The following is an 18,985-nucleotide window of genomic DNA, read 5'->3' as shown; positions in this document are numbered from 1 at the left end:
GCGAGGACTGTGTGTGAGCTCTGCACAGGCTGTGCGTGGACTGTGAGTGAGCTGTGCGTGGACTGTGCACAGGCTGTGCGTGGACTGTGTGTGAGCTCTGCACAGGCTGTGCGTGGACTGTGAGTGAGCTATGCACAGGCTGTGCGTGAGCTGTGCATGGACTGTGCACGGGCCATGCGCGGGCTGTGAGCGAGCTGTGCGTGAGCTGTGCGTGGACTGTGCATGGGCTGTGAGCGAGCTGTGCGCGGGCTGTGAGCGAGCTGTGCGTGAGCTGTGCATGGACTGTGCGCGGGCTGTGAGCGAGCTGTGCGTGAGCTGTGCGTGGACTGTGCATGGGCTGTGAGCGAGCTGTGCGCGGGCTGTGAGCGAGCTGTGCGTGAGCTGTGCATGGACTGTGCGCGGGCTGTGAGCGAGGTGTGCACGGGCTGTGCATGGACTGTGCACGGGCCGTGCGCGGGCTGTGAGCGAGGTGTGCGCGGGCTGTGCGTGGGCTTGTGTACACGCCAGCTTGAAGACCCTCGATAGATGCACAAACTCAATCACCTCTCAGCATCGCCCGTTGATTAGAAGAGTTATGTACTCGTGTACTCGTTAGAAGAGTTATGTACTCGTTGTGTACTCGTTAAAAGAGTTATGTACTCGTTGTGTACTCGTTAGAAGAGTTATGTACTCGTTGTGTACTCGTTAGAAGAGTTATGTACTCGTGTGACGCCCCCTACCCCCACCCGCTGACTCGAGCTCTGGATGAGACTCCGTGGGATCAGGCCGATCTCTGCTAGCTCACCTCATTGGCTGCCGTTCTGCCGTTACCTTGGACAGTGAGGGTGGGGTTTTCCGATTGGTGTTTGAATCCCTGGCTCTAATGGGATACCCTTAACGTTAAAGGGACACGGAAGAAAGAACCCTGAGCTTGAGTGACAGCGGGCTATTCAACTGTGGGCAGGCATCACAGCCGAGCCCAATCCTCTCCTTGCCCTCAGCACACACTTTCCAGCGAGGGCCACCGATTAGCGACAAGACGGAGCAGAGCAATTTTCCTGGTTCCTGGCTTAAAACAAAGAAACTATTGTTTACAGCCGTGTTAATTAAAATAAAACACTGAAGCTCCTTTTAGAATTAATTAAATCAAATTACATTAATGATGTTTACTAATTAGAAGGTGTCAGATGTGTCCGAACTTGATCCTCGCTGCGCGAACAGAGTTATTAATCTCAGAATATGATTGCGATGAATATGGATGAGGGGAGAGAGGAAGAGTCTGCCTCTCTGTTGGGCGGAATTCCTGCCCCATTGTCTCTTGTTCCGTCCGATTTTTAAAAATATTTTCTTTAGCTGCATTTTGTGCTCATCAAGGGGAGAGATGTTCGTGGCCGGGAAACAGAAGGCTTTTCCATTTCAGGCACCCAGTGCCAGCATTGAGTGCTTCGCAGGTCAGGTACAGCCGAGGAACTATTAGACCCATCAGTGGCCCCCTCCGGTACTTCAGCCCAAGTGGCCATTTTTCATATGTGAGGTCAGGCGTGGGAGCATCCGCGGGGCTATTCCACCATGTCAGGCATCACAACCTAGCTTAATCCAGTCCTCGCCCAGAATCCACGCGGGCGTAATTTCTACACAGGGGCCTCTGGGCAGTTTTGCGAGCACTAATCTCGGGTGTTGTGGCTCCTACTTAGCAGGGACAAGGTAGAGACAATCGTGGCAGCACCAGTCAGTGACAAACGAACTCAGCACGAGCCCAGGCTGAACGTGGGACCTTCATGGTTTCCATGACACAACTTGGATCTATGTGACCAAAGTTGAACGTAATCAGAGCTACAACAACCTGCATTTATAGAGTGCCTTTATTATAGAGACAAGTCCCAAGGGGCTTCACAGAGGTGTAGGAAAAAAAACAAGACACTGGGCCCAACAAGGAGATAGTAGGAGGGGTGACCAAAAGCTCGGTCAGAGGGTTGGGTTTTAAGGAAGGTCTTAAAGGAGGAGAGGGTGCTGGAGAGACAGAGCCACGGTTTTAACCTAACCTGCCACTTTCCACTGATTTTAATGGCTCATAAAATCGGGCGGGTATAAAACTGCCATCCAGCCCAAACCCGAACCCATTCCTGCCGGGCGGGTTAGGTTAAAATCAGGGTTAGAGGGTTTTAGGGAAGGAATTCCAGAGCATGGGGCCTAGGGGAATGAAGACAAGGCCTTTCAATCTTGTTTGATCTGTGGAAAGGGAACTTCTTCAAAACCAACAATCTGAGCAAAAAGCGAGGAGTGTTTGGAATGGTTGGAAGATGAGTGCGAGCAGGCTTGTCTCAGTGTGGAGCACAGTCCCACACATTGTTCTTCCCTAAACTGGGCTCTTCTCCAAATCTTGGTTTCAACATTTAACAAAAGGAGGAACGGGTTATTCGTGGTTCCTTGGGACACTTGCTCTTCCATGCACCAAACCTGAGTTCCAAACCAACCCAGAGGAAACCCATCTCTGTTCTCTATCTCTGAGGATCCTACATGAAATGGCCAGGCCCAAAGGCAAAACTGCTTGACTCTGTGCCAATTGTGACTAAATTGACAATTCCACTCAGATTATACAAAGACATCTTAGGTGGGAATTGGAAATGCCAAGCTGGTATAGTTTGAAGCAATACCAAGCATCTAATCCACACTAACCTTAGACCTCAAGAGTGCTTGACGCTGACAATGAATACCCAAAAAAATGAGGAAAATTCTATCGTCAGGACTGAATGAGTTTCAAATAAAGTCTTCCCCCACCCCACTACCAGTCTCAGTTACTAGCAGTGTATCTGAGGGAGTGCTGCATTGTCGGAGGCACCGTCCTTAAGACAAGATGTTAAACCAAAGCCCTGTGTGCCGGTTCAGATGGATGTTAAAGATCCCATGGGACCATCGAAGGAAGAACAAGAAGTTCTGGTGTCAAACACAACATTCCCCCCTCATTCAAACCACGAAAAAACAGATCGATCGTTCATCACATTGCTATTTATGGGATCTTACTGTGCAGAAAATGGCTGCCGTATTTGCTAAATGCAGTTCAGGGTAATTAATTGAAGCATTTTGAGATATTTCTAAGAGATGTGATCAGGTGCTATCAAAATGCAAGTCTTCCTTCACTTCCCCAAATAACAGAATAAGCCCAAAGTACAGCTCAGTAAAATGCCAATCTCCTCGGGTGGGCATCTTTGCTCGTTTTTCTGCTCGGCCTATTTTGATCACAGGAGTAAACGCCAAATCTTGTTTGCATCGCTTCCTGTTTTGGAAATGGAGCCAACCAGGAAACGGAACACAATTTGCTATCTTTTTGTCTTTTGTCACAAAATTAAAACAAAAATTAAAAGATAAAGAAAGAGACAACTTGGACTAATTTAGCACCTTCTCCTCTCAGGGCGACCCAAAGTGTTTTACAACCAGTGAATTATTTTGGAGTGAAGTCACGTGTTGTTTTTGTAAATATAGAACCGGGCCTTAATTTGACATCTCATAATCCCCCCCCTACTCAAATAGCCCACTCACTGGGCTCACACATGGAGAACGGACACATGAGTGAGGTGCCAGAGGGCATCTCCGTGCCAGTGATCCACGCAGCAGGCACGAGTGGCCGAAAAACTACCCCGAATGCCCAATCTTGCACAGGAAGTGATGTCAGGTGCTATTAGTGGGTCACAGCTGTGAAGATTTAATTAGTAGGATTGCTACACTTAATTGAAAACCAATTAGGAGCTGATGGATTTTGATTAGCAATTTAAATTTTTTTATATATAATTTGTATTAACCAGTTTCAGGCAGATGTAGAGGGTGCTGAATGTGTCAATGAGCCAAAGTGGAAATTACATTTTAATGCAACTTGTACTGAGACACAGGCTGTAATATCTGATACTATCCCAGCCTAGAGCCCTGCCCACACTCTCTCCGCCAGCCCAATGAACAAGCAATGTGGAGCAAACTTTACATTGATAATGGAAGAATTTTTAGGAAGCGGTAAACAAGTTTATCCCTTTTTGATATCCCTCAATCCCTCTCAATGTGTCCCTCAATCCCTCTCACCGTGTCCCTCAATCCCTCTCACCGTGTCCCTCAATCCCTCTCACCGTGTCCCTCAATCCCTCTCACCGTGTCCCTCAACCCCTCTCACCAAATCCCTCTCACCGTATCCCTCAATCGCTCTCACCATGTCCCTCAATCCCTCTCACAATATCCCTCAATCCCTCTCCTCCAGAAACATACCAAAAGCTGTTTCTATATTGGCATTAGTTTAATTTGGATTCCAGAAGGAAATTCCCAGTGATTACCCTTATCACAGGGGCATTGACTCACTCCTCATGGACCCATTCACACTGTCCTCTAAAATATCCTTCCTCGGTAACTTATTTCACAACTGAAATCTCAATTCTCCTTTGGTTGTAGAAGTTCTCCCTGCTTCTCTTCTTCACAACTTCACAAGATAGTCACAGATAATGAAGGCCATTCAGTCCTACTTTTTTCATCCATCCAATTGGATGCTACCCTATTGTAGCATCCAATTATTTCTTAAATGGTTCCAGAGTTTGTACCTCTCCTACCCTATCTGGAAGTCTAATCAGAGAGTTGATCTCTCTCTGCGAAGAAGAACATCCTGACACAGGAGATAAATTAAAAAGCAGGACTTAAAAGGTAGTGATCTCAGGATTACTCCCAGTGCCACGTGCTAGTGAGTATAGAAACAGGAGAATAGACAGGATGAATGCGAGGCTGCAGGGATGGTGTAGGAGGGAGGGATTTAGATTCCTGGGACATTGGGACCGGTTCTGGGGAAGGTGGGACCTGTACAAGCGTGACGGGTTACACCCGAGCAGGACCAGGACCAGGACCAATGTCCTCACGGGGGTGTTTGCTAGTGCTGTTGGGGAAGGTTTAAACTAGAGTGGCAGGGGGATGGGAACCTGAGCGGGGAGTCAGAAGGGAATAAAGTTGAGAGCAGCAAGAGAGGGGAAGACCCAAGGGAAATCTACAATACAAATAGTGCAAACAGTTGTTCAAGAACAATTGAAAGGGAAAAGCGTAAAGCAGTGGAAAGAAAGTGTACTTTAGGCACGACAGATAAAATAAAACTAGAAGGCGTAAGGGGATTAACCCAGCATCAAAGCTGAAGGTCAGGCTAAGGTGTGTGGCCCAACGAAGAGTTCTATATACAAATGCACGGAGTATAAGGAATAAATTAAATGAACTACAGGTTCAAATTCAAATTGGAGGGTATGACATGTTAGCTATTACTGAGACTTGGCTGCAGGATGGTCAGGATTGGGAACTAAATATACCAGGTTATAAGGTCCACAGGAGAAATAGGGAAAATGGAAGAGGGGGAGGAGTAGCCTTAATGATTCGAGATGAAATCACTTCAATGATAAACGGGGATATAACGAGAGGTAAGCAGCCAACAGAGACCTTATGGGTTGAATTGAGAAATAGGAAAGGATCTAAGACTAAAGTGGGAATAGCTCTGAAGTGCTAGATTGTATAAATGCAGAGATTAGACAAGCGTGTAAGAAAGGCAGAGTGGTATTAATTGGGAAAAGCAGACTAGCAACTGTCAGAAAGGTAGTGAATTTCTTGAGTGTGTCCGGGATAGTTTTCCGGGGCAAGCCATACTAGAGGCAACAAGGGGGCAAGCCATACTAGATTTAGTAATGAGTAATGAACCAGATTTAGTTAACAGCTTAACTGTGCGTGAACATCTATCCAATAGTGATCATAACATGATCGAGTTCAATGTAGTGTTTGAAAGGGAAAAAAGTGAATCAGCTGCTAAGATTCTAGGCCGACTTCAATGGGATGAGACAGAGACTGTCCACAGTAAACTGGGCAAATCTGTTAATGGGTAAAACGACTGATGATCAGTGGGAAATGTTTAAAGAAACATTTAACGTGATACAGAATCGGTTTATACCCCTGAGGGGCAAGAACTCTACTTGCCAAAAAAAACAGCCATGGACAACTAAAGAGGTAAGGGACAGTATAAGACATAAGGAAAGGGCATACAAAAAGGCAAAAAATGGCACAGATCCTGCCGAATGGGAAAGATACAAAGATCAACAAAGGGTCACAAAACAGATAGTAAGAGCTACAAAAAGAGAGTATGAAAAGAAACTTGCAAGGGATATCAAAACCAATACGAAGAACTTTTATAGTTATATTAGGAAAAAGAGGGTGGTCAGGAGCAATGTTGGCCCCTTAAAAACTGAAAGTGGGGATATTGTCATTGACAATGGGGAAATGGCGGACATGTTGAACAATTACTTTGCGTCAGTATTTACAGTAGGTAAAGAAGATAGCATGCCGGAAATCCCAAGAAAACTTATATTGAATCGGGGACAGGGACTCGATAAAATTAACATAGGTAAAGCAACAGTAATGAAGAAAATAATAGCACTAAAGAGTGACAAATCCCCAGGACCAGATGGTTTCCATCCCAGGGTTTTAAAGGAAGTAGGTGAGCACATTGCGGATGCCCTAACTATAATCTTTCAAAGTTCTCTAGATTCAGGAACTGTTCCTCTAGATTGGAAAATTGCACATGTCACTCCGCTTTTTAAGAAAGGAGAGAGAGGGAAACCGGGGAATTATAGACCAGTTAGCCTAACATCTGTTGTGGGGAAAATGCTGGAGTCCATAATTAAGGATAGGGTGACTGAACACCTCGAAAATTTTCAGTTAATCAGAGAGAGCCAGCATGGATTTGTGAAAGGTAGGTCATGCCTGACAAACCTGATTGAATTTTTTGAAGAGGTGACTAAAGTAGTGGACAGGGGAATGTCAATGGATGTTATTTATATGGACTTCCAGAAGGCATTTGATAAGGTCCCACATTAAAGACTGTTAGCTAAGATAGAAGCCCATGGAATCGAGGGAAAAGTACGGACTTGGTTAGGAAGTTGGCTGAGCGAAAGGCGACAGAGAGTAGGGATAATGGGTAGGTACTCACATTGGCAGGATGTGACTAGTGGAGTCCTGCAGGGATCTGTCTTGGGGCCTCAATTATTCACAATATTTATTAACGACTTAGATGAAGGCATAGAAAGTCTCATATCTAAGTTTGCCGATGACACAAAGATTGGTGGCATTGTAAGCAGTGTAGGTGAAAACATAAAATTACAAAGCGATATTGATAGATTAGGTGAATGGGCAAAACAGTGGCAAATGGAATTCATTGTAGACAAATGTGAGGTCATCCACTTTGGATCAAAAAAGGATAGAACAGGGTACTTTCTAAATGGTAAAAAGTTAAAAAACAGTGGATGTCCAAAGGGACTTAGGGGTTCAAGTACATAGATCATTGAAGTGTCATGAACAGGTGCAGAAAATAATCAAGAAGGCAAATGGAATGTTGGCCTTTATATCTCGAGGACTAGAGTACAAGGGGGCAGAAGTTATTCTGCAGCTATACAAAACCCTGGTTAGACCGCACCTGGAGTACTGTGAGCAGTTCTGGGCACCGCACCTTCGGAAGGACATATTGGCCTTGGAGGGAGTGCAGCGTAGGTTTACTAGAATGATACCAGGACTTCAAGGGTTAAGTTACCAGGAGAGATTACACAAATTGAGGTTGTATTCTCTGGAGTTTAGAAGGTTAAGGGGTGATCTGATCGAAGTTTATAAGATATTAAGGGGAACAGATAGGGTGGATAGAGAGAAACTATTTCTGCTGGTTGGGGATTTTAGGAGTAGGGGGCACAGTCTAAAAATTAGAGCCAGACCTTTCAGGGGTGAGATTAGAAAACATTTCTACACACAAAGGGTGGTAGAAGTTTGGAACTCTCTTCCACAAACGGCAATTGATACTAGCTCAATTGCTAAATTTAAATCTGAGATAGATAGCTTTTTGGCAACCAAAGGTATTAAGGGATATGGGCTAAAGGCAGGTATATGGAGTTAGATCACAGATCAGCCATGATCTTATCAAATGGCGGAGCAGGCACGAGGGGCTGAATGGCCTACTCCTGTTCCTATGTTCCTATGACATCAGTCTTAAATGTACCTTTTCCAGCTTGAACCAGTACCCCCATGTCCTACTTGTACTGTTTAGTTTAAAGTAATATTCTGGTTTATTTTTTCCATCTCATTTACTCTCTTATCGACCTCTATAAGATCACCTCTCAGACACCTACTTTCCAGGCTGAATTGCCCACATCTCTCCTGTTGTTGCTGAGTTGTTCTGATCTGGAATGCGCTGCCTGAAAGGGCGGTGGAAGCAGATTCAATCATAACTTTCAAAAGGGAATTGGATAATTACTTGAAGGGAAGAAATTTTCAGGCCTATGAGGAAACAGCAGGGAATGGGACTAATTGGATAGCTCTTTCAAAGAGCTGGCACAGGCATGATGGGCCGAATGGTCACCTGTGGTGTAAGATTCTATAATTCTTTGATTTCACCTTGTCTAGGACTTCTATCGAATTTATATTGAAGTCCTGAATTTTGCCTTGATACTCATTTTTTTTGAGGGGAGGGCATGTTACTCATGACTTCCTTTGTGAATGCTTCGAGCAAGTAATAATCTGGAATATTTACTGAGCTTGTGCTTGTGCTCAGTTTCAAACTCATTTCCACCTTCTAATGTCCTCATCTCTTCTTAAAGCATCTTCACCCTCCAGCACCTCCTCCTCTAAACTCAAGAACCTTCCTGCAGCAGAAATAAGAATAACCGCTAAACGGGCGAATACAGTAGTCCTGATCTGTTATTCGCAAATGACCCAGGTAAATGTACAGGAAGTGGATGTAGTATTTGTAGCACCATTGGGAACAGTGATCACTGAATGTTTGAGTTTAACATGATCTGTGATTTAATTGCACCAACGACTAAGAGCTGTTCTTGTTGCTCTAGTACTGGAAGAATTTTTTACTGTTATGTTTTGCCTTTTTAAAAATTCATTCTCTGGATGTGGGCGTCGCTGGCGAGGCCGGCATTTATCGCCCATCCCTAGATGCCCCTTGAGAAGGTGGTGATGAGCCGCCTTCTTCTTGAACGGCTGCAGTCCGTGTGGTGTTTGATACAAACTGAGGGACCTGCGAGGCCACTTCAGAGGACACTTAAGAGTCAACCTGGATTATTAGTCCAGGTCTCTGGATTACTAGTCCCGTAACATAACCACTACACTACCCACACATTCTAGTTCTCTCTCAGCCCCTGTTTTGACTTGTTTCTATATCTTCCTACAATTATCCCAATGAATCCATTCCCCTTTCTCTCTGCAGAATTTGTAAATGTCATTTTTTTCTTCTTTTTACTTGTCATTAGTGAATCCATTTAGGAGCGTGTTTGTATAGTCCGAACCTGCTGATTCCAGCTGTGTACTTGCCCGAAAAGCCCACCATTATTCCTTTAATGGTGTTCCTTTTGTCTTCTCCAATCCCATTGTTTTAATTCTTCCCTCATGGCTTTGAATTTTATCTTTTTAAAGTTATAAACCTGGCTCTTAGTCGTTGGTGCAATTAAATCACAGATCATGTTAAACTCGAACATTCAGTGATCACTGTTCCCAATGGTGCTACAAATACTACATCCACTTCCTGTACATTTGCCTGGGTCATTTGTGAATAACAGATCAGGACTACTGTATTTGCCCGTTTAGTGGTTATTCTTATTTCTGCTGCAGGAATGTTCTTGAGTTTAGAGGAGGAGGTGCTGGAGGGTGCAGCTGCTTTTAGGATGGCCTCGGGGGGTGTCTGGGCAACTGGGCCAGAATTCGCCCTAATATAAGTTTGATGGATTCACTCAGATCTTTCTCGCGATTGGTCCACATTCTCTAGGTGATGAACAGCCACCATCTCAGGACTGTTTCACCAAGAACCTTATAGCAATCGGGGAGAGAGAGAGGGGCCTATCGTCCCCCTCAGTGTGGACTGGGTTAAAGGTCAGATCCTGTGGGTGAAAGTGCAGAGTACGACCCATCAGTCCGTAGTGATATTGTCATTGTTCTGTATTTGCTGCTTCAATTCTTACCCACTGTCCAAGCAGAGTCCCCACACTCATCTCTTCGACTGTAATTGCATTTCATCGAGTTTTGAGAAGAGTTCATATTTGGACTGAGTCTTTTAAAAAGCAGCTGTATCAATATCTGGTTAGAGGCAACACTCTAATTCCAGGGATAAGTTTGGGCTGAGATGATTGAGTGTTAAGGATACTATTACAGCCATAGAAAGAAATGCTTTTATTGATATTAATGCTCAGGCAGAGTCAGTCTGAGTAAAGTGAAGAAATAATAAGGGATCTGTTACCATACTGGAAGTATGTTATAAACCATCAAACAGTGAGGAAGAAATTGAGTATGGGAATTGGGACAATTTAGAAAGAAAGAGAAAGACTTGCATTTATATAGTGCCTTTCACGACCTCAGGACGTCTCAATCTGATTTACAACCAATAAATTACTTTTTGAAGTATAGCCACTGTTGTAATGTAGGTTCAAGCCCAAGCGTGAGTCATGAACCCACACCCTTCACACACGGAAGCAAGAGTGCTACTAACTGAGCCAAGCTGACGCACTCAACTCTGAGGTGACAGGAAAGTGAATTCCGCCCACAGTGAGATCGATGTCTTCCAGTACTCTTTATTTTGTTAGTAATGGATTAAAGCCTGTTTTTTTTTTAAAAGATGCTTTTATTTCCTGATCTAATGAAACAAGCATTGAGGAATAGAGAATGTTTGAATGGGTGGAATGTAGATTGGCACAGGGCTGCATATCTCGACCAGTATGAGATTTGGGTCAATTTAGAAAAAAAAAGACTTCTATTTATACAGCGCCTTTCACAACCTCAGGACGTCCCAAAGCGTTTTACAGCCAATGAAGTACTTTAAAAGCATAGTCATTGTTGTAATGTAGGAAACGCGGCAGCCAATTTGCGCACAGCAAGATCCCACAAACAGCAATGAGATAAATGATTTGTTTTTGCTGTTGGTTGAGGGGTGAATATTGTCCAGGACACCGGGGAGAACTCCCCTGCTCTTTTTTGAATATTGGTCACACGGTCTTTTATGCCCACCTTACAGGGCAGACGAGGCCTTGGTTTAACGTCTCATTCAAAAGACGACACCTCCGACAGTGCAGCACTCCCTCAGTACTACACTGAAGAGCAGTAAACTGAGTCTGCCTGTCCAGGGGGTGCTAAAGACCCCACGCCACTATTGGAAAAGAGCAGGAAATTCTCCCTGGTGTCCTGGTCAACATTTTTCCCTCAACCAACAGCAAAATCCAGACTGACTGGTGAATTCACACTCTGGGCTGAACGGCTGTCCATTTCCAACAAAGTCATTTTCTATTTCCATTCCTGAACAGCTGCTTGTGGCGGACGTTCAGTTGTCAAGCTCTGCGAGGTGTTAACCTGTTCCTTCTATTCACTCTTTCCTGCTCCCCCCCACCCTGTCTCTGCCCCCTGCCCCCTGCCCCCACTGCCGTCTGTGCCGTTTATAATCATTGAATCATAGAATGATACAGTACAGAAGGCCGTTCGGCCCATCGTGCCTGTACCGGCTCTTTGAAAGAACCATCCAATTAGTCCCATTCCCCTGCTCTTTCCCCACAGCCATGCAAAATATTCCCCTTCAAGTATTTATCCAATTCCCTTTTGAAAGTTATTATTGAATCTGCTTCCACCGCCCTTTCAGGCAGCGCATTCCAGATCAGAACAACTCGCTGCGTAAAAAACAATTTCTCCTCATCTTCCCTCTGGTTCTTTTGCCAATTACCTTAAATCTGTGTCCTCTGGTTACCGACCCTCCCACCACTGGAAACAGTTTCTCCCGATAAACTCTATCAAATCCCCTCATGATTTTGAACACCTCGATTAAATCTAGATGGTTCTTTGTTTGGTTCCAGGTTCCTGTGTCAGTGGCAATGATGAGTCCACAGGTGATCACTCCACAACAGATGCAGCAGATTCTGTCTCCGCCCCAGCTGCAGGCATTACTGCAGCAGCAACAAGCAGTCATGTTACAGCAGGTAAGCAGCGTGTCTACATTACGCAAGGGATAGCTGTATGAGACAGCCCCGTAGCACAAACACCGCATCATGCTCAGTCAGCAGGTCTCGTTTACTCTTTGGCACCAATCGGTCATCTGCTAACATCAGGGCTCCTCCCAGCTCATGATTGTGTTTCACCAGAGTGTTCCCATGGAGCTGTAACCTCTTTTATATCGGGGTCACTAGTTCCTCAAGAGTGGGTTTAGCCCCCAAAGTAAGCCCGATGAATCAGCTATGGCCGGGGTCCTGGAACACCCCTTTCAATTTTTTTGTTCGTTCTTGGGATGTGGGCGTCGCTGGCAAGGCCGGCATTTATTGCCCATCCCTAATTGCCCTTGAGATTCTTTACCAGATCTCACTGGATACGACCCTAGGGAATTCAGCAGTTTTACGATGAGGTTGCTGCTGGCTACACAAAACTAGACTTCAGCAAAGGCCAATCACTCCACTGCCCCCAGGTATCAGAGTGGCTTAAGACAGCTTCCTGTGCACTGTCAGCGATAACCCTCGATCACCCCAGATAAATTGGCTAAATCTCTGCCATACAGGCCAGGAGACCCCAGATTCAATCACCGGTCGGTGCAGAGTCAGCTAACTGCAGATTTAATGGTGCCAGAGTTGCTGGGAATGGACTCAGTGCGTCCCTGGGGAGAGAGAGGGAGAGTTCCTTCCTGCCCTAGATGTCTGAGGAAGAGGAACACATCAGTGAGGAAAAAAATGCAAAGGAAAACTTCCAAATACATGAATGAAGAACTCACCAGAATGACACCAGGGCTAAAAGGGTTAAATTACGAGGACAGGTTGCACAGACTAGGCTTGTATTCCCTCAAGTATAGAAGATTAAGGGGTGATCTAATTGAGGTGTTTAAGATGATTAAAGGATTCGATAGGGTCGATAGAGAGAAACTATTTCCTCTGGTGGGGGGAGTCCAGAATAAGGGGGCAGAACCTTAAAATTAGAGCCGGGCCGTTCAGGGGTGATGTCAGGAAGCACTTCTTCACACAAAGGGGAGTGGGAATCTGGAACTCTCTCCCCCAAAAAGCTGTAAATGCTGGGGGTCAAATGGAAATTTCAAAACTGAGATTGATGGATTTTTGTTAGGTGAGGGGACTAAGGGTTACGGAACCAAGGCAGGTGAATGGAGTTAAGATACAGATCAAACATGATCCAACTGAATGGTGGAACAGGCTCAAGGGGCTGAATGGCCTCCCCCTGTTCCTACGCTCCTTTATTAAGTGACTTTGCTTCCTGCAAAGAGACGCGCAGAAAAATTCAGGCGGTGTTGACGCACGTTTGCTGTCCTCTGCTTGCTGTAATCGGTTCCTTTCACTTTAAATGAGCCACCGATCTAAATTAATATATTTCTCGGATCTTTCTAAACATAGCAGTCATCCCATGCAGCATTTTACAGGTTCCTCATCTACATGTCACCAGCAAACAATGATCCCACAGACCCTGTAGGATTGCACTGACAGATAATTAACTTTCCACCGAGAATTTAATTGGTGTTGTCTAAAGCAGAATAGCAGTGAAGTTTGCACTGTGTGCTGGCTATTGTTCTGATATTAATTTTCTGATTGCTTCATCTGAGAGTTTTTTTCCCTGACTGAGAACCTTTGTATTTTTTCTGTGTGTTTTTTTCCCTCTTCCATTTCTTAATAGCTTCAGGAGTATTACAAGAAGCAACAGGAGCAATTACACCTTCAGCTGCTAACTCAACAACAACAACAGCAACAACAACAACAACAGCAACAACAGCAACAGCAACAGCAACAACAGCAACAGGCCATCAAACAACCAAAAGAGGTACGTTGACACCAGAATGTTTTGGTGGTGGAACTGGGCGGGCAAACTGGCCGTTTTAAAACACCTGCCTCTTTCTCTCACGCTGAAAGTACTGACGCTGCCTTCATCTGGTACATCACCCGAGTGACCATTCTTAATGTGTGAGCCTAGACAGTGAAAGTTGGGAGGATATTCAACTGTGGCGGCATCACGATCCTGTTCCCAGCCAATTTCCAGGCACATAACTGTAGACAGACACACATGCACTCAGACACACACATGCACAAACACACCCAGAGACACACACACTCAGACACACAAGCACACACAAACACATACATACATCTGGTTCACTAATGTCCTTTAGGGAAGGAAACCTGCCGTCCTTACCCGGTCTGGCCTATATGTGACTCCAGACCCACAGCAATGTGGTTGATTCTTAATCACCCTCTGAAGTGGCCTAGACAGCCACTCAGTTGTACAATCTCGCTACAGACTGCCACAATAAGAATAAAACCAGACGGACTACCCGGCATTGGACCAATAGGCACCGGACACGACAAAGGCAAACCAAGCCCAGTCGACCCTGCAAAGTCCTCCTCAGTAACATCTGGGGAATTGTGCCAAAATTGGGAGAGCTGTCCCAAAGTCTAGTCAAGCAATAGCCTGACATAACCATACTCACAGAATCAAACCTTTCAGCCAACGTCTCAGACTCTTCCATCACTATCCCCGGGTATATCCTGTCCCACCGGCAGGACAGACCCACGACACGTGGCGGTACAGTGATATACAGTCAGGAGGGAATGGCCCTGGGAGTCCTCAACACTGACTTCGGACCCCATAAAATCTCATGGCATTAGATTAAACATGGGCAAGGAAACCTCCTGCTGATTACCACCTACCGTCCTCCCTCAGCTGATGAATCAGTCCTCCTCCATGTTGAGCACCACTTGGAGGAAGCACTGAGGGTAGCAAGGGCACAGGATGTACTCTGGGTGGGGGACTTCAATGTCCATTTCCAAGAGTGGCTCGGTAGCACCACTACTGACCGAGCTGGCCGAATCCCGAAGGACATAGTTGCCAGACTGGGCCTGCGGCAGGTGGGGAGCGAACCAACACGAGGGAAAAACCTACTTGACCTCGTCCTCACCAATCTACCTGTCGCAGATGCATCTGTCCATGACAGTATTAGTAGGAGTGACCACCGTACAGTCCTCATGGAGACGAAGTCCCGTCTTGTCACTGAGGACACCATCCAACGTGTTGTGTGGCACTACCACCGTGCTAAATGGGATAGATTCAGAACAGATCCAGCATCTCAAAACTGGGCAACCATGAGGCGCTGTGGGCCATCAGCAGCAGCAAAATTGTATTCCAGCACAATCTGTAACCTCACTCCCTCTCCCACCGGCGCACTGTGGCTGCAGTGTGTACCATCCACAGGATGCACTGCAGCAACTCGCCAAGGCTTCTTCGACAGCACCTCCCAAACCCGCGACCTCTACCACCTAGAATGACAAGGGCAGCAGGTACATGGGAACAACACCACCTGCACGTTCCCCTCCAAGTCACACACCATCCCAACTTGGAAATATATCACCGTTCCTTCATTGTCGCTGGGACAAAATCCTGGAATGCCCTTCCTAACAGCACTGTGGGAGAACCTTCACCACACGGACTGCAGCGGTTCAAGAAGGCGGCTCACCACCACCTTCTCAAGGGCAATTAGTGATGGGCAATAAATGCCAGCCTTGCCAGTGACGCCCACATCCCATGAACGAATAAAAAATCACACACACACATACCCACACACACATCGACTCACACACCCAGACACACAGGCAGTCTGTTTGTTGAGTGGTTCTCTGGGAAGTTTTAGAATTTAAACTGGACATCAAGTTGCGTTTTCCCCTTTGTATCTTATCATGTAGGGAGATGAGATGCTAAGGCTTTTCATCAGCAGCAAACTAGACATCAGAACTCAGCTTCCATCTTGTCTCCTGCCCTGATCCTGATCCTGATCCTTGTCTCCTGCCCCGATCTCCATCCTTCCTCCTGCTGTGACCTGATCCCACACTTTTCCCATTTAGGACTCTATAGGAGGAGCAATGGGACCTTGTTGGAATCTTGTTTGAGTATTTGGATGAGAGTAAAATGAGGATTACCATGACTGTTGCCTGGAGCTAAAAATTTACAAGCATCTGGCAATCTGCAAACTTCCATCACTAAAACCACAATTAAACTCTAACTGATCTCAGGATGTTTACACCAATTTGACTTTGTGGCCTTGACTCACTTCGAGGCGAGTTCACAAGTTCACCTGAGCAGCAGAACAATACACTGGCCATTACTTGGTGTCACAGACTTACCTTTGTAAACAGCGGATCATCCAATTTCCCTTTAGCAATGCCTCTGAACCTACTTTTGTGTACACTAAATCAAACAACTGTCTGTTGGACTCAATAAAGCCCACACAGTGATGGACCTTTCCCTGATCAGACGCTAATCCCACAATGAACAGAGATTCCCTTGATCATCAGATCGGGATGAGAGAAGTTTATAGGGTTAATTTTGACTTACCGCTGGAGTGTTCGTTACAGAAACCGCCCGTTACAGAAACTGCCCGCTATACCTTCCCATTCCAGGACAGAATGTTCGAGAAGTAAAAGAAAAGTCATTTTGGTGCAGTAGGACGTGCTTTTCTGAACTTTGGACTGAAACATATCATTCAGGCAATGTCGAGGGAGCTTTACTCTGTATCTAACCCGTGCTGTACCTGCCCTGGGAGTGTTTGATGGGACAGTGTAGAGAGAGCTTTACTCTGTATCTAACCCGTGCTGTACCTGCCCTGGGAGTGTTTGATGGGACAGTGTAGAGGGAGCTTTACTCTGTATCTAACCCGTGCTGTACCTGCCCTGGGAGTGTTTGATGGGACAGTGTAGAGAGAGCTTTACTCTGTATCTAACCCGTGCTGTACCTGTCCTGGGAGTGTTTGATGGGACAGTGTAGAGTGAGGTTTACTCTGTATCTAACCCGTGCTGTACCTGCCCTGGGAGTGTTTGATGGGACAGTGTAGAGGGAGCTTTACTCTGTATCTAACCCGCGCTGTACCTGCCCTGGGAGTGTTTGATGGGACAGTGTAGAGTGAGGTTTACTCTGTATCTAACCCGTGTTGTACCTGTCCGGGAGTGTTTGATATTAACACTGGTGGGTGCCTAAAATGGCAAACAATCGGAGTGACGTCCATGAACATTTCTAACTTTGATGTGTACAAAATTCAGAAAACAAAAAATCAGAAAAAGGTTCAAGGCATTTTAAAAAGAAAGGCTTGATATCCGTACCGAGATGAATCGCTATTGAAACATTCCCCAGACCCTCACTGTCAGATCCCTGCATTTACACCTGTCCATTTAAACCCATAATGGCTTCCAGATTGCAAAAGTATTCCCGCTCTTCATTCCGTGTGAACATACCGTCCCCATCACATGGACACTGCTCTCTCCATCTGGCTCAACTTCATGGGTTCAGAGTTGCATATTCCAAACACAAACCAGGTCGCCCCTGAGAGAGGTATGTTGGGAGTGTTTGTGGATCATAATCTGTGTGAGCCGGGAATGGTGCAGTGGATGTGAATATAGAAAAATGGACCTTTGATGAAGACAATGTGTCCGGGTATTTCTGATAGATGGAAGGGCCATGGTCACGGCCTTTTCAAGGGCTTGCAAAATTTCTGTTGTAATTAAGGGCGTGACGAGGAGGTCAGTATATAAAGGGATATTTAAGGGTCACTGTGCTGCAACCCAACCCAGACTGAGGGTACAACAGGCTTTTCTCCGGTGGCTATGAGTAGCTCAGGTGAAATAAATTTGTCGTCTCAACCCAGTTTTTAGTTGGGGTAATTCAGCAACACAGAACTGCCGATAATTGGCACCAAGTTGAAATTCTCCCCCAGAGAGGCCACAAGACTGGAAGTGCCACACTGAGGGGGTTGAGGATCCTTCACTAAGGTTGGGAAAAGTAACGGGAGCTTCACTCTGCATCTAAAGCTGAAATATTTGGCGTTGCTGTTATTAAATTGACAACTTCATTCTCCATCCAACCCGTGCTGTACCTGCCCTGGGAGTGTTTGATGGGACAGTGTAGAGGGAGCTTTACTCTGTATCTAACCCTGTACCTGCCCTGGGAGTGTTTGATGGGGCAGTGTAGAGGGAGCTTTACTCTGTATCTAACCCGTGCTGTACCTGCCCTGGGAGTGTTTGATGGGGCAGTGTAGAGGGAGCTTTACTCTCTATCTAACCCTGTACCTGCCCTGGGAGTGTTTGATGGGACAGTGCAGGGGGAGCTTTACTCTGTATCTAACCATGCTGTACCTGCCCTGGGAGAGTTTGATGGGACAGTGTAGAGGGAGCTTTACTCTGTATCTAACCCTGTACCTGCCCTGGGAGTGTTTGATGGGACAGTGTAGAGGGAGCTTTACTCTGTATCTAACCCTGTACCTGCCCTGGGAGTGTTTGATGGGACAGTGTAGAGGGAGCTTTACTCTGTCTCTAACCCGGGCCCTGGGAGTGTTTGACGGGACAGTGTAGAGGGAGCTTTACTCTGTCTCTAACCCGGGCCCTGGGAGTGCTTGATGGGACAGTGTAGAGGGAGCTTTGAACCGTTGCTGCATTCAGCGTGGGAGAGCTAGACGCAGACACTGGATGTCAGAAATGGAAATTGTTCCATCCCGTGCCACTAACATCCTTCACTCGAACAAAAGAGAATAAATTCCATAGAGAGCAGCTCGCTTGGCCAGGAGTTGATCCATGTGATGGTTAAGTGGGATTGATCGAGGTCTTCAATGATTGTTATAAAGTTTGTGCTTCACACTAATATTAAAATGGCTGTTCTGATGTTAAGTCAGAGATTTTTTGTCAGCTATTTTTGTTTTTATGTTGTGATTTTATTTTCAGTTTTTCTCTAATGGTTCATTGTGAAAATTACTCTAAGGTTCTTTTTGACAACATTTGGTTACATCCCATTGGCCCCAATCTGATAAAGATACACTGGGCAGCTGAACGTTAGTGTCTGATCCAGTTTCAAAAATCCTGTGTTCACCAGTCCGCATGGAACGAAAACTGGAACTGAATTCCAGGATCAGAACAGTTGTATGGCTGAGAGGTTAAAGGTGCTAGCCAGTGTGGTATGAAGCCAGACGGTCAGC

At 45.8% G+C, this 18,985-nt stretch overlaps 1 protein-coding gene across 2 annotated transcripts in view; it reads left to right on the top strand.

Annotated features, from left to right (window-relative positions):
- The window catches only part of foxp4 (forkhead box P4), a 370,715-nt gene that overhangs the window by 232,908 nt on the left and 118,822 nt on the right, over positions 1-18,985 (top strand). For both annotated transcript variants that reach the window (XM_068007751.1, XM_068007750.1), the window contains exons 4-5: positions 11,850-11,972; positions 13,657-13,800. In XM_068007751.1, coding sequence (XP_067863852.1) covers positions 11,850-11,972; positions 13,657-13,800 — 267 coding nt within the window. The remainder of the gene's footprint in view (positions 1-11,849; positions 11,973-13,656; positions 13,801-18,985) is intronic.

The sequence above is a fragment of the Heptranchias perlo genome, chromosome 27 (genome assembly GCF_035084215.1).
Source record: "Heptranchias perlo isolate sHepPer1 chromosome 27, sHepPer1.hap1, whole genome shotgun sequence".
NCBI classification, from domain to species: domain Eukaryota; kingdom Metazoa; phylum Chordata; class Chondrichthyes; order Hexanchiformes; family Hexanchidae; genus Heptranchias; species Heptranchias perlo.
This window is presented reverse-complemented; position numbering and strand designations above follow the sequence as displayed.